The sequence below is a fragment of the Podarcis pityusensis genome (genome assembly GCF_964106645.2).
Source record: "Podarcis pityusensis genome assembly, chromosome: Z".
NCBI lineage: Eukaryota > Metazoa > Chordata > Lepidosauria > Squamata > Lacertidae > Podarcis > Podarcis pityusensis.
Genome location: NC_138044.1, coordinates 35134012 through 35149402, shown reverse-complemented (window position 1 = coordinate 35149402; position 15391 = coordinate 35134012). Strand labels below are relative to the sequence as shown.

Sequence of the window (15391 nt, the reverse complement as noted above, 5' to 3'; positions counted from 1 at the left end):
CTGCACTCATTTATGATATCCTGGATGATGTGTCTTTTATACTTTTTCATCATAAATTGTGTCAATTCAGTTTCCCTGTTCCTGTAACTAAATTTGTTTGGAAGCTGTTATTGGGATGGGATATTGTAAATCTGAGTTTTGATTCTGAGATCTTAGTAATTATAAATGTAAGCTACTATTCTACAAATATCTGACAACTGAGTATACATTTTGAAGGACTGGATATTCCTGTACCTCAAAAATTGCTATATAAAACAGGCATTTTTGGTTAACAGTTCAATAACCCCTGCCTTTTGCTATATGTGGTCACTGTTGGTGACAATGTTTTGCTTTGTCTTAACATTAGAAGAATTAAATCATGCAAAGGTAATGTTTAATGGTGTTCAGTAATTGAGTTAATGATCAAGTGTGAGACACATTAGGTATTGTGCAGCTGTTAATTTTCAAAACCCATGTGTTTCCAGATTTTGGGATGAGCTAATAGTGAAGTTTTGCTTAATTAAGTCTCTGAACCATTACATTCTTGTGGGTTTTCCTTATCACCAGAACAATTGGATGCATTTAATTTCATTCAAATTTTTGGCTTACCTTGGTTAATGTCATTGTTTCTTGTGCAGGCACCAAGCAGGTGTCATAATAAAATTATCATTTCAGGGGAATACATTAGTTTACAGGTGTAGGCAATGCAACAATAGATCCATCTCTCAGCTGCACATGCAGTACATAGCATTAAGAGTACAATGGAAAACAAACTCTTACAGCATGTTGCATCAGCTTTTCTTCTCCTGCTTTGATAAACAAATACGTTATTGCTCACAAAATAGATCACGGTATTAAATGAAAACAAAATATTAGTTGCTTACCAACAGGTTTAATTTAGATCCTGTATTTGATTTGTTTTTTTAAGCATTTAACTCTGACTTCACCGACACCTGAACCGTTTTTCATTTCTCTTGACCATGTTCCAATTAATGTGTGGCCTCGTTGAAAAAATAACATAGGGATTGGCATTGCCTGGTTGCAACCAGTAGGAGGCTCTGATGTGCTGAAGAAATTGTGATAACACTTTTGTTCTCTCAAATCACTGATGTAGATGGGCAAGGGCAATAGAGCTAGCTACACATCAGCTTTAGACAGTGCCTGTTGGATTTGCTCTGAAGCAGTTCATTAATCAGTTTTAGGAATGACATTTTTTTTTATTCCACAACAAAGTTGAAATGTCACTGTTCATGTTTCATGCAGGTTTTCACCATGCACATGATGGGTTGATCTCTGTTTATTAATGGAAATTCTTAAGTTTAACATAAAAAGCACAGCCATGGAAATATTGTGAAAGTTTAAACAGTTTGGGTGTAGAAGCTTTGCTTCTGTTAGGTCTGCACATACTGATAAATGTCCCCTTTGTTTAGCAGTTAAAAAGCCTGTCGAGAATACAGAAGAAAAGAAGGTGTCTCTGCCTAAGAAAAGAGTTAAAGAGCTACGGATATTGGATGGGAAGACTGCACAGAATTTGTGTATGTAATAGGTTTTTCATCTTGCACAGTCCTTGTCTGAGCCTAAACCTTAAGGGTTTTAAAAAACTTTGTGAGACCTTTCTGTTGTCATTCATTTGATAGTTAGAAAGAAATGTCTTAATGTAGAAACTGTTGCCTGACAAGCATTGCTGTCTTCATTAGCTGTGGCTCCTTGGACTGCATGAAATTTGAGGTATTAGCTAATGTTATCTGGGAGACTGTGACTCTGGACATCAGCAGTAGATGAAATTATGTTCAAGAGTACTCTGATTCAATAAGGTAATGATGGAGTGACCTGTTTCATAGTTAGGTCAAACTTGAATGCCTAGGAGAAAGAACACTCCTGTATACTTATGCCTCTCCACACTTACCAGAGCCAAGAATGTTCCTGTGCTGTTGACCATAAACAGTGTCTGAGGACACTGATGTAACAACAAAGGTATTATTTAAGAGGCGTGGAAGTCATTTGCAATCCTAGAGTTGTCATAGAGCTGATTCCTCTTTCATCAGGACCCGTATTTAGTTTATTTAATCAGAGTGATGCATCTTTGTACTATAACACGGGTAGCACTGTGGTCTAAACCACTGAGCCTCTTGGGCTTGCTGATTGGAAGGTCAGCAGTTCAGATCAGTGTGACAGCGTGAGCCCCCGTTGCTCCGCTCCTAGCTTCTGCTAACCTAGCAGTTCGAAAGCATACCAATGCAAGTAGATAAATAGGTGACAGGAAGGTAAATGGCGTTTCTGTGTACTCTGGCACTCATCATAGTCCCCCGTGTATCAGTAGCAGTTTATTCATGCTGGCCACATGACCCGGAAAGCTGTCTGTGGACAAATGCGCGGCCTGAAAAGTGAGATGTGCACCGCACCCCATAGTCATCTTTGACTGGACTTAACCATCCGTCTTTTACCTGTTACTATAAGGTCATGTTTTTCTCCACTAGGCCTCACCCCCACTCCAAGACTTAATCTGGCCTGACATGAGCATTTAGAGTTTACTTAAATGCAGAAGTCTCACTTGTGTGTAGATGAGTTTATTCCCATGTTGGTGTGCACAGTGGATTAATACTTGGTGTCTAACCATAAACCCTACTGCCCCTTCCTCAAACAAAAGCATATGCTGTAATCCTATACCCACCTTATGTGGGAGACATGCCTAAATACCAATCATACTTAAGGTAATTTTTTTTATTGGAATGATTTTTGTTGTTGTTTAACTGATGCTTTTCCAATGACAATTTTAACGTAACAATACAAAGTAAAAGTCATTTCCATTTGACAGTAGACTCTGAAATAGTGGTGTTTCATTTCAGCAATTTTCCTGGGATCTTTCCGTATGCCTTATGAAGAAATAAAATATATTATTCTAGAAGTGGATGAATTAAAACTGAGTGAAGCACTGATTCAGGTAAGTTAACATAGCATCTCTTAGAATCACAGTTTAAATCATCAGAATGATAACCTATTCAATTATCCATATCTTGGTAACATGTTCTTATTTTTATTATGTACTTTGTGGTATTATTCTGTATTTTTATGCTGTGAACCACTCTCAGATCTTTGGATAAAGGGTGGCATACAAATATAATAAATAAAATAATAATTAGTAATAAATATTCACCATAGTGTGGTATGGGGTTAATGACATCACATACACCAGGGGTTGCCAGTGTAGTGCCTTTCAGAAGCTGTAGAACTACTATTCCCATCATTCCTGGCCATTAGTGATCTTGGCTAAGACTAGTGAGAGTTAGAATCCAATTAGTATTTCTGCCATGGTATCTATATGAATAATAAATATCTGGGGGACACCACATTGGCTACCCCTGACATACCTGCTATAGGGAAACTGATTCAGAACGGAGCTGCTTGTAAACTCTAAATGTCTTAAATTAACACTATGATTGACCTAGATGTGTGCTCCACTTGAACCACTGTGTTGCCATCTGTAAATTTTGAAATATTAATTCACAGTGTTAATTTGAACTACATCAGAGGTGGGTAATCTATAACCCTCCAGATGTTGTTGGATTCCAACTCCCATTTGGCCCAGCCAGCTTGGGCAATAATCTGGCATGGTAGGAGTCAGAGTCCAGTAATATCTGAAGGCCCCCAGGTTCTCCACTCCAAATGCTTTCTTCACTCTTTCTGGAAAGCCTAGGACTGTTTTAAATGGGTTGTGTCCAACTAAGTTCTGCTCAAGTTCTATACAAATCGCCCAACGATCCTTTTAGGAACAAATTTACAGATTAGATTGCTAATTTTATTTTAGTGGGCACTCATGTTTCAAGTTAAAAATATCTCCTCTTTGTTTGAGACCTCATCGTATGGGGCAATTGGGGCAGTTAATTACCCTTTTAAAATTTGTAAACCTTCCGTTAATCTTACATTTCGTTCTATACCTGCTCCCAGTTTCTGACGCTTATGATGAGAGTAAAATGTAGAAGCCTCCCCTTGCATGCAGCCAGTAGATGTGCCTGCTCATTTAAAGATAATTTCAGGATGATTATGCAAGCACAAGCCTCAAAATGATTGGCTCCTGTGGCTTGCAGATGTCCCAAGTCAAAGGATACAAGCATGAAACTCCCCCCCCCCCCAGCAATTTGGTGGAGGAAATAGAGGGGTTAGAAAACATGATGGGGGCTCTCCCCCTCTTCTCCTTGATGCTTTTTTTCAGAGGAGAGTGCAGGAAAGAGAATCTTTCATATTTAAATACTGGACTGCCAGACGACTTTCCTTGTGTTTTAGAAATAAATTTATGGAGGTTCAGAAATCTTAGTGGGAGGCAACATGCTACACAATAAGAACTTTTTCCAAATTGTCATCATGTTGGGATTTCTAGTCTCCTTAAAATAAATGAATGAATGGTCCACAGGCCTTCACATATAAAGTTCCAGACAATAAAGTGAAAGGCAGCTGACTGCAAAACCCACTAACAATACATTGTTATTTCTAAAAATTAGAACAAAAAATAACCAATTTGGCTTAACTACTCAGCAGAAGTTGCTTATTTTTTTGAGGAAGCTTGAAATACAAGCTTTGTAACTAAATCAGTTATATAAGATTAGGTCTGTTTTCATTTAACACAAATCCAGAGTTATTGGCTTATCATTTATTTATTTATTTTGCAAAAGGGTAGCATGTGGTCTGATAGCTTTCATCTTACTCCTTCCCTGGCATGAGAAGGATAAAGAATGAAGCCTTAGTTTCATATTATATCTGAATCAGGGATGAATAAGTGAGCAGCAAACCATTATTTAAGGTTGGTTAGCGATTGCATGCTAGACATGTCAAAAAGGGCAGGGCCAAAACCACCCTAACACATCCATCTATCCATTCATATAAACATACAACCCAACATGCAATACATTACACAGAGAGAGAGAGTGACTTAATGAGATGTTTTGAAGCTTCTTGTTTGAGACAAGAAATCTATGCATTCATATAAACATACAACCCAACATGCAGTACATTACAGACACAGAGAGAGTGCAGATCACACACACACAAAATATGATTTGGCATAAGGCAGTCTCCTGTGCTGTCTGTACCAGTAGATTTAACTAAGAGTCATAGGTATAATAATTGGGAGTATATTGATAACAACTTGTGTATGTCATATATCCTTAAATTTGTTAAGTATCCAGTCTGGGTACATTATGATGGGTTTTATAATGAAAAATCCATGTGTGACCAAGGCTTGAGTGACTTAATGAGATGTTTTGAGACAAGAAAGAAAGGTTACATTTTTGTATGCAAGAAAAGGCACCATGGTTCAATATCTTCACTTAACTAACCTTTAAGTGTGCAATTAACATTTAAAGAAAATAAAAGTTTGTGGAATACTGTTGAATAATTGCAAAAATGTGGAAAGTAGTTAAATGTCTCAGTTCTGTTTAACAGACAGTTTTTTAACATCACAGTGCTGACATGCCATAAAATTAGCGCTATGAGGCATGAACGATTGAATGCGAAGTGTTTTAATACTGTCACAAACACTTTCTTTTGACTATCCTGTCTAAAACTGGATCAGTAAGGTGCCACTTGAAATGTGATTCTATGCAAAATATTGTACTGTTCTGTTATGCTGTGAATGTGTTAACAGGTGCATGTATGGTATGTATTAAAATTAGAACTGGGGACAACTGTCATACCTTCATCGTAATGAAGGTTGCTTGTTAATCCAAGGTTGGTATTTTTTGTTTGCCTTCTGCATAGTTTTATAAACTAGCCTGCAGTCTAATGACATTTCCATCTAGCATTTACATCTGGAAACAGGGAAACTTCCTTGGAATATTTTGCAACATAAGGTGTAAACAAAACTCACTCAATTCTGATCAATGTCAGAATCAGATGTTCTTAAGAACAGTTTAACTTTATACATACAGATCCAATAGCTGTTCACACTGAAATGGAAATAGAAAAAATGAATCTGGGTAGCATTTGGTGAAATGTTAGGTTATGGTGGTTGACTCTGATAAAGTGATTTTGCTACCTCTTGCAACTTTGTGGTGAAGGAGTCCCTTGCTCCAATAAATGGTAGTAAGAAAATACACCATGCTTTAGCAGGTGATGGCGAACTACATTTTCACCACTATTTAGAAGAATGCTTTGCCACAACAGGATTGCAGTGGAAAGAAAATTCAGTGAATGCCACATTAAAATGATCATAAAAATACTCAAAAAAGTATTTTGAGTTTCTCCACAAACTTTGATAGCCTCTACAAACAGCACATGTGTATTTGAACATGTCTATGTGGCAAATCCATGTGTGACCAAGGACAGAGAAACAACAAATGTTTGTAAATATAGTGTGGGCACAGAGCCAGACATGCTCTTCAGGGCATTTTCATTGTGTATGTGCAGTTGGAAAGTTACAATTAATACTGAAAAACGAATATTAATCTGGTTTTAACTAAACATAAATGCATACCTCCCCTACCATATTCCACCAGTCCTTGTCATGCAAAGCGTAAAAGTGTTCCTGTGGTTTTTTGCTTTTAGTTTATAGTCCTGAGAGAAAGGCCTGTGATTCATTTGCATTTATTAGGAATGTGCATTGGCTTTGTGTGTACCCCAATAACAAGACAAAATGGAATGATTTATGGCAGACTCTTATATTCTTGAGTTGAATTTCACTACTAACAAGGCATGTTGAGGCGGATCAGGGAATTCCTCTACATCTTTTCTTTTCTGAGAAATGAAACCAACATATTGGGGAAACACACAGAGCTCCAAAGGGGAGAGGTGCTGAGAAAAAGGGAGAAGGTGGAGATATTTCCTTTTGGTGGATAGATCAGACTATTAACAACACTCAATTTTTCAATTCAGTTGTCGTTAGTGTTTGCTTTGAGAACGGGGTGTGAACAGTGGAGTCACACCATTGAGGTTGCCTGTTACTTTCCCAATCATTTTTTCTCCTGAAAAACAATTTTAAGATTTTATTCATTGAGAGTGCTTCCAGGAACATGGAGGGTACCTTAATTATACAGTTTTCAGACACACTGAAGACTTATCTCTTTACCCTGGCTTTTGACACTTGAAGTCTATGTTTTTAGGACCCACCTCATTTTTATTTTTTGATTATAGATTTTTTAAATTGTTTTTAATGCTGTAATCTTACAGTGAAGGTTAGGTGATAACATAATTATCAGCAACAACAACAATTATGTGGGGCGATCCCTGTATGGGACAGCTGCATATTCCTGCATTGCAGGGGGTGGACTAGATGATCCTCAGGGTCCCTTCCAGTTCTACAATTCTGTGATTCTATGATTGTTACATAAAGTAAATTTGCCTAAAACAATAGTCCCTGGACCTAGGTTAAGGTTTTATACAGAATCATAGAATTGTATAGTTTGGAGTGACCCTGAGGATCATCTATGTATCTTTATTACAGAACTTTCCAAACGGTGTGTTGGCTGCAGTGTATAGGTGTGTTGTGCGAATGCTTCCCGTAAGCCTCCCAGGGCTGGAAAGGGGTTAGTTTAACCTCTGGTTTGCTAGTAAAACTGAATTACTGTGTTGCAAAATGATGCATGTTTAAAAGGTGTGTCACCAACATGAAAAGTTTGGAAAGCTCTGCTTTATTAAGTTGAAGCTAGTGATGTTAAATTCTTGAGAACAATCTTTTGGAGAATAGTCTCAATTAATGATAATATTAGAGAATTTTCATTTAAAATAGGAGAATATTCATTTTATTGCATTGAAAATGATATAATTAGTTAATATACATGTTTATTCATGGGCAAACTTGTTCAGATGGCAACCAAAAAATGGAACGATACTTTTAATCAATGGGGCAATGCAGTGAATTCACATTCTTTGATTTTTTGCACCAAACTTGAAAATTCAACGTGAATGACTCACGTTAATCACTTAGCCTGCCACTAACCATATATTTACCATCAACTTTGAATTCTAATTATGTATGAAATGTAGCTTTTAAAGTAGAAGGAATATTAAAAAAAACACTGATTGACAGTGTGGATGGGATCATTAAAGCTACTTTCTGTAAAAAATAAATAAATCACACTCTATGGCCAAGGGTATAGAATTGCAAAGAATAAGGTCATGCCAAAATAGAAAAAAAGGCTATTACGTATACAAATTGAATGAATAGCATTTTTAAAACTAAAAAATAAAATAAAATGTTTTCTGTAGCTCACATTTCAGAACTGCCAATGGGGAATGACACAATGCCCAGTAATGTAACTGGATCAAAAAAAATCATTATTCATTACTTACACTGGCAATATCACAGTTTGACTGATTTTTTACTAGATTTTTTAAATGTGGGTTGTAAAACTGGTTCTTACATTAGAATTTACAGTTTGTGGAGAATTTTCTAGCAGAAAATATGCTCAAGAATATTCTCATCTCACATCGCTAGGTGAAGCATAATAAATCTATATCTATATCATCTATACCTATGATTAATAAATATAAAAATAATTCTTATTTCTGTTTGTGTCACTAGAATTTGGTAAAGAACCTCCCTGAACCGAAAGAGCTCAGTGCCTTAGCCGAGTTAAAGAATGAGTATGATGATCTCTGTGAGCCAGAACAATTTGGAGTTGTGGTAAGTTCTGTTTCATAAATTCAACCTGTAATTGATGTCCACTGTGCATTTTGGCAAGTTTACCAAAGATTTCTGAGAACATCTCTTTAAAAATAGTAGCTGCTTTTTTATTAGTGCATAGCTATACGCTGTCTTAATAATACAGCCGTACCATAAAATGGTCATTAGGCTGGTTGCCACCCTTCCTGCTACTGATGATGAGAGCATGCAGAAAAGAATTTCTGCCAATCATCTTACCACATGGACAGAGTAAACTTATACTGTACCCAAAATGGCTCAAAATAATAAATTCATCCCCAAAATTATCCCCTTTAAAAACATTTGTTAAAGTCTATCTAAATAACATACATATATGTGCAATAATATGCTAGCCAATAGCAGCAATGCATGTGCTCTTTCTAGTCACATCAGCTTTCAAAATTGTTTTCTGAAGCAGTATTGTGCTCACAAATATCTAAAACAATAGAATATCTTATTGCTATCTGGTTCATTTGAAAGGTGCCTTGCAGTGGCAAATGGCCTACGCCTTTTTACCTACTGGCCACAATGTAGATCTAAAATAATGTTACATTTTGACTAAGTGGCTTCTATGCAAGTCATGCATTGATAAGAGTAGATATTTTGCTCCTTGTGTAATCGCTTCTGAAGTTCTACATTCAAGGTCTTGTAGCACAGTAGTATGCCCACATGGCATTTGTTTATGAGATTTATAAACTTTCGCTTAAAAACCCCAGGACAGTATGCATAAATAATTAAAACAGAATTAATTGTGACATAGTATAATACCACATATCAGACACAAAAAAGTAATCTCTAAAGCTATCAACACCTAATACCTATGATCACAGAAGCAGGCAATAAAGACTAACTGGCATAATGTTATCCCTTCCAAAGAGCTGAACAAATAAATACATCTTCCTCTGCTAATGAAATGTGGTGCTAGACTCAGCTTGGAAAACAGTTTGTTCCAGAGATAAAGCACTGCTTCAGAGAAAGTACTCTCACATTTTGCATCCTCATAACTTTCATCAGGTGAAGGAATCTCAAGTAGAACTTCCCCTGTCAATCTTAGTACAAAGGATTTTGTGTCTAGTCATTGAAAAGAACCAATGTGTAGAGTGGCTAAAATGCTGAGAAGGCCAAATTTAATTCCAGCTCATCCCTGATGATCAGAGGGTGGCATTGGGCAGTCACTTTCTCAAAGCCAAACCACCCTGATATGTTTGTTTTCAGGATAAAATATTCTAACCCTGTGAGTGCTGCTCTAGGTTCCTTGGAGAAAGGGCAATAGTGACATGTGAGAAATTCTAAAAAAACAACATTTGACTGTCTTTATATATCACATTTCTTTAAACATTGAGGACAACTGGATTCATTATGATTAAAATACTGTGCATTTGAAGCTGTGATTAACAGCCAAGAACTGACAAGGTAACAGCAACTTGGGCCACTTCTTTGTATTAACAATTTGTTATACTATACAACCCCCTCCCACATACATGTGATTGACTCATGTGTGACCGTGTATATATGCAGTGCTGGTAAGTAAGTAGATAGATAGATAGATAGATAGAAAGATTCAAAACAGGAAATGGTGGGAGAGAACTGAAGAGTCATTGTGGCTTGCAAGGAGACCCCAGAACCCAAAGAGGACTTCAGTGAAAGCGGAGGAAGCTCTAAAGTGACAGGAGATACAGTGGGGCTTGTTTTGGCTGCTCAGCCTCCCAGCCTAGCAGCTGATGTGCAGCAGCAGCAGCAGCAGCAGCAGCAGCAGCAGCAGCAGTCATTTTTCTGCACAGCTTCTAGCCAGCCCCGCTTCAACCATGGTTGAAGAGGAAGTTGTGTGGAAAGAGCAAGGGAGGGAGAGCTGGAGAGCAGAAAAAAGTGGATGTTTAGAGGCTTTTTAGGGGGTATTCCCCACAGTCACATGAATATTTTTTCCTAAAAAGCATTGGGTCAGTTTTTGTTTTTTTAGCATAGATGTCATTTAAGCTTCAATTACATCTTTTAGTACGTTTCCAAGCACAATTCAAAGTGTTGGTGTTGACCTTTAAAGCCCTAAACGGCCTCGGCCCAGTATACCCAAAGGAGCGTCTCCACCCCCATTGTTCTGCCTGGACGCTGAGGTCCAGCACTGAGGGCCTTCTGGCAGTTCCCTCACTGCAAGAAGCAAAGCTACATGGAACCAGACAGAGGGCCTTCTCCACAGTAGCGCCCGTCCTGTGGAACGCCCTCCCATCAGATGTTAAAGAGAGAAACAACTACCTGACATTTAGAAGACATCTGAAGGCAGCCCTGTTCAGGGAAGTTTTTAATGTGTGACATTTTAATGTATTTTTAATCTTTGTTGGAAGCCTCCCAGAGTGGGCAGGGTTCAAATAAATAAATAAATAGATAGGTAGGTAGGTAGACTCCTGAGGTGTCCACTTCTGCTGTTACTTTGGTGCAAAGTAGATTTCACAGACACTTTTGTTCTTTATGACCTGTAGTACAAGCAAAAGCATTGGATAAAATTCCTGGTTGTTTAAAACTATATGTTAGGTTGATTACTATAGTTGACCAAGTAATAATCCATTTACGTAGCATGTGAACATTAGTTACTTCTGGGTGAAGCCACCTTCAGTTCCTAAACATGTGAATTAAGTTTTAAGATTAGGTTGAGGTGGTGTTCCTAGGAGAAGGGGGAATTGTTATTGTGTATATTTGAAAATCCATACTTGAAACAACCCGAAAACACCCAAATCCATTATCCTTGCACATATCAGAAGTAATTCTGCTGGATTGAATAAAGATTTACCTGGCTGTAGATCACTGAACATAGACTTCATAAAGTGAATTTGAACTAAATGTTTTGCCTAAGGCTGTGCTTTTTATTTTCAGCATACATTCTGACTCCTTCTCTGCCTTTATATTACAATATAATCTGTTTGCTTTGTGTAAAATTTCATTCAAATGCTCCTTTTCAGGAAACTGTGAAGCTTCAATCAAAAGCTATTTCCACCCTTTTCTACCTACTATAGATAGATGCTCACTTGTTTTATATCTTTATTTTTGAAACGTATTCATGGTAGCTAAGCCTTCCACAGCTCTTCCCTATTTTAAACAATGAATTAATCTTAGCATAATATCTCATTGTCCTTCTTAAGGCTTATCCCGATTTTGAATAGCTGCTTTTTTCCTATATTTGTTTTGGGAAGAGAGTGTTACTATCAAACTACATGTTATATACATATGTGGGAATTTAACCTCCAATGCCTTCTTTAAAAGGAGAATTACTTCAAAGGGGGAATCAAGAAAGAAGTACAGTGGTACCTCGCAAGACGAATGCCTCGCAAGACAAAAAACTCGCTAGATGAAAGGGTTTTTTGTTTTTTGAGCTGCTTCGCAAGACGATTTTCCCTATGGGCTTGCTTCGCAAGATGGAAACGTCTTGCAAGTTTGTTTCCTTTTTCTTAACACCGTTAATACAGTTGCGACTTGACTTCGAGGAGCAACTCCTAGAACGCGGTGTGGTAGCCTTTTTTGAGGTTTTTAAAGACTTTGGTGATTTTTGAAGCTTTTCCAAAACTTTCCCGACACCGTGCTTCGCAAGACGAAAAAAAATCGCAAGACGACAAAACTCGCGGAACAAATTAATTTCGTCTTGCGAGGCACCACTGTATGGTGAGAAGGCCATACTATTCACACACACCCTTCTGGTTGGCTATACACTAATTAATTGCAATAGAGCTCAATGTCATGGCTTTTCTGTCTGTAGAATTTACAATATATGTTTGAAAAGCCACTTCATTTATAACATTGCATTGTCATTGAGTATTCACAGTTTTCTATTGTATTGAGCATGTTTTAGGAACTCTTTGCCAAGCTGTATCAAAATAGGTGTATATACACCTAGTGCATAACTGTACATGGGTGTTCTCTTTTCCTCTCTGTAAGAGGGAGAAATCAATTCTGTGCACATACTTCTGACATTGAAGCATTAGGTTCTAATAAAAAATCTGTTTAACTTGACAGTGTATGGAGATTTCTCCTGTTCAGGTGGCAATTATAGATCATAGCTTGGCTAAAAGACCTCTTGGTATAATAATCTGGATACTGCTATTAAGAACAGGTTACGTAAGAAGAGGATGATTGAAAGGCTGCCTTCTATTTGAAGTTTTTCTTTTCAGAATGTGTATACCTATTTGCATATACAAATTAGGTAAGTTAATTATTAATATAAGGTTTTAATTGGATAATCAATATACCCATCAAACCTAATAAAGGTCAGAATTAGATGTTTAAAATTCATTTAGAAAAGTCACACTTTGTAATTAGGTTACTTATTATAACAGACTAATTAGCTTAATATTCTTATTTGTGCATGAAAATTGGAGCATCACATTTTCATTTAGATGAAGCATTAAGATGAATTATATATTCTAATGAACTACAGTTTTTTGGAGTTATATCTTAGAATCAAATGAAGTTTCACATCTAATATGAGTGAGATGAAATTTAATGACAGATAGCAAAGAGGAGTTTCTAGTCTTTGCTGCCACAGTGTGCTATTGTAAGCCTCTGAGATTAAAAACTCACCTGTTATCTTGAAGCAATATTATTGCTAACGATTCACCGTGAGTTGTATAGGTTAGTGACATACAGGTAACTCACATCTTAAACAGAACTAACGTTCTGGGGATGGGGTGCATATGCAAAAAGCATATACTCAAAAACCACCGCATAACCAATCTTATCTTCAAGAAGTGGCACGTCAGATGGGTCTTGAGCCCTTCCCTCTAAGCAAGGCAGAGAGTTTGTAAGCTCTCCATCTTGCTTACTGTGCTCTGGGAGGCTCTCGCGAGATCTACAAGGACGACTGAGTGCCTGCACGATCTTGTGAGAGCATCCTAGAGCACAGTAAGCAAGTGTGAAAGTTTCAAAGCCGTGTCAATGCCAAGTAAAGCTTGTACAAAATGAGCTTTTAAGCTCTTTGCCTTCCATGCATTTAATTTATGTGATTTCAACTAGCCGCGTAAAGTTGAAATGCGGGTAAATGCCTGTAAGTTGCAAGTTACCTGTACTTTAATCTTTAAGTGAAACCTCTTTGATTTTTTTTTTTAATTCAAGTGATGTATAAAATTTATGAAATAAAAATAATAAAAAGATGATAATAATACTTCATTTGATTATATTGCTTTCCTGTCAGCTCCTATAATCAAATTTCCAAACACCTTCTTGTATGATTAGTTACCATTATTATTACCATTATTATTTAGCACTTTATATAGCTTGGTTAGTATGCCAGCACTTGTAATAAATGCATCCTACTGGTGCCTGCATTTTAATATTAAAGTAGAAACCTAACTTGCTTAAATGGGCTCTTCAAAACCAAATAATCTTTTCCCACAAAGCAGTGAATAAAAAATGCTAACACTACACCTATCCATACTAAGAAAAGGAAGCAAAATTTGAGAAACACTTCTAATAAGTGCTAGGCCACAGTATTGCAAATCTCTTCAAATGAAATCCTAAGATTTCTGTTTTGTTTCTTATTAGCGAAACTAATAATGAAGTGTAGTAGTTAAGTAGTCAAGACCCTGATTTATTAATTATTTAGTAGACGATTTGCTGCTCTTCATCAGGGAAGCCTACAAAAAAACCAGTGTCCAATTTAACCATCACATACATATAAACTCTTTCAAACCATAACTATCAATGAAACTATGCCTCCTGTGTTATCTCGTTCTTAATGTAGCCTCTTTTTTGTGTTTTCTTATTGGTACTTTAGAAAAAGAGCAAGTGAGGGTGAATTGAGTGGAACTGTGCTTGTTTCTAAAATGCTGGAAGTGAGTTTTTGAAATATACAGAATCCCTGTTAGACCAGGACAAGTCTTAGACAAGTTAGACAAGTTAGATTTTCTCAGCATGGCTCTATTATACATATATCTTGAATCCCTTTATACAGCATAAGGACATACCACACTTCCATGACCTGCTTACCCCCCACCATTCTACCTTCTTGGCCAAATTGGAAAATAGTAGTTTAGAAAGGGGTGGCCACACAGTTAGAATTACTGTCCTGCTTTTGGGTTTCTCGTAGGCATCCGGTTGATGCAGCCTGATCCAGCAGGCTCTTCTTATGTTAATAAGAAACAGGACACTTCTGAGATCAGAAACTTGCTTTTAGTGATTGAATTCCCATTCCACACCAAGGCAAACCACTGCTTAGCATAGACGTGCTAGCTGCTGAAGAGATTGTTGCAGCTTTGCACCCTCCCTAGGTCTTTTAGGTCAACATAGTAGCGAAATCAATATTTGGCTCAGATTGTCAACCAAACCAGGGATTGTCAACCAAACCAGGGTTTAAGGTTTCTCCTCCTTAACCACAACATATAGCCAAGGTTTGCCCTGTGGTTACAAGTCATGCCTAAGGGAGAAAGACCTTAACTATGATCTTGAGTTTGGCCAACACGCTAAGCCAAAGAATGACTGTCTTTAGAAGCCTGAAGGGGAATCAGTACATATGTGCAGTTGTGGTAAGTAGTACTCTGGCTTATGTTGATGAGCAAACAAGGCCACCATAATGAGCTCACAGTCCATTCAAAGGGGTGGGGATTGCTGGTTCCACTCTTACCCCCTGCTTTCTCCATTTTAGCATCCTATTTTTTAGGGGGAAATGGTTGCTATCATTAAACAATTAGATGTCAAACATCCTTTTTGATCTTTTGAAAAGGACCCAGAAACCCAGTGGCAAATCTCAGTCTGCTTTCTGCCTACCCCTGCTGTAGACCATCAAATTCCACTTGATTCTCACTT

General features: G+C 37.2%; 1 protein-coding gene across 1 annotated transcript in view; it reads left to right on the top strand.

The window, feature by feature from the left end:
* The window catches only part of DIAPH2 (diaphanous related formin 2), a 346556-nt gene that overhangs the window by 120669 nt on the left and 210496 nt on the right, over positions 1 to 15391 (top strand). Inside the window, exons 19-21 of the mRNA XM_080990485.1 lie at positions 1410 to 1514; positions 2826 to 2920; positions 8492 to 8593. Coding sequence (XP_080846611.1) covers positions 1410 to 1514; positions 2826 to 2920; positions 8492 to 8593 — 302 coding nt within the window. The remainder of the gene's footprint in view (positions 1 to 1409; positions 1515 to 2825; positions 2921 to 8491; positions 8594 to 15391) is intronic.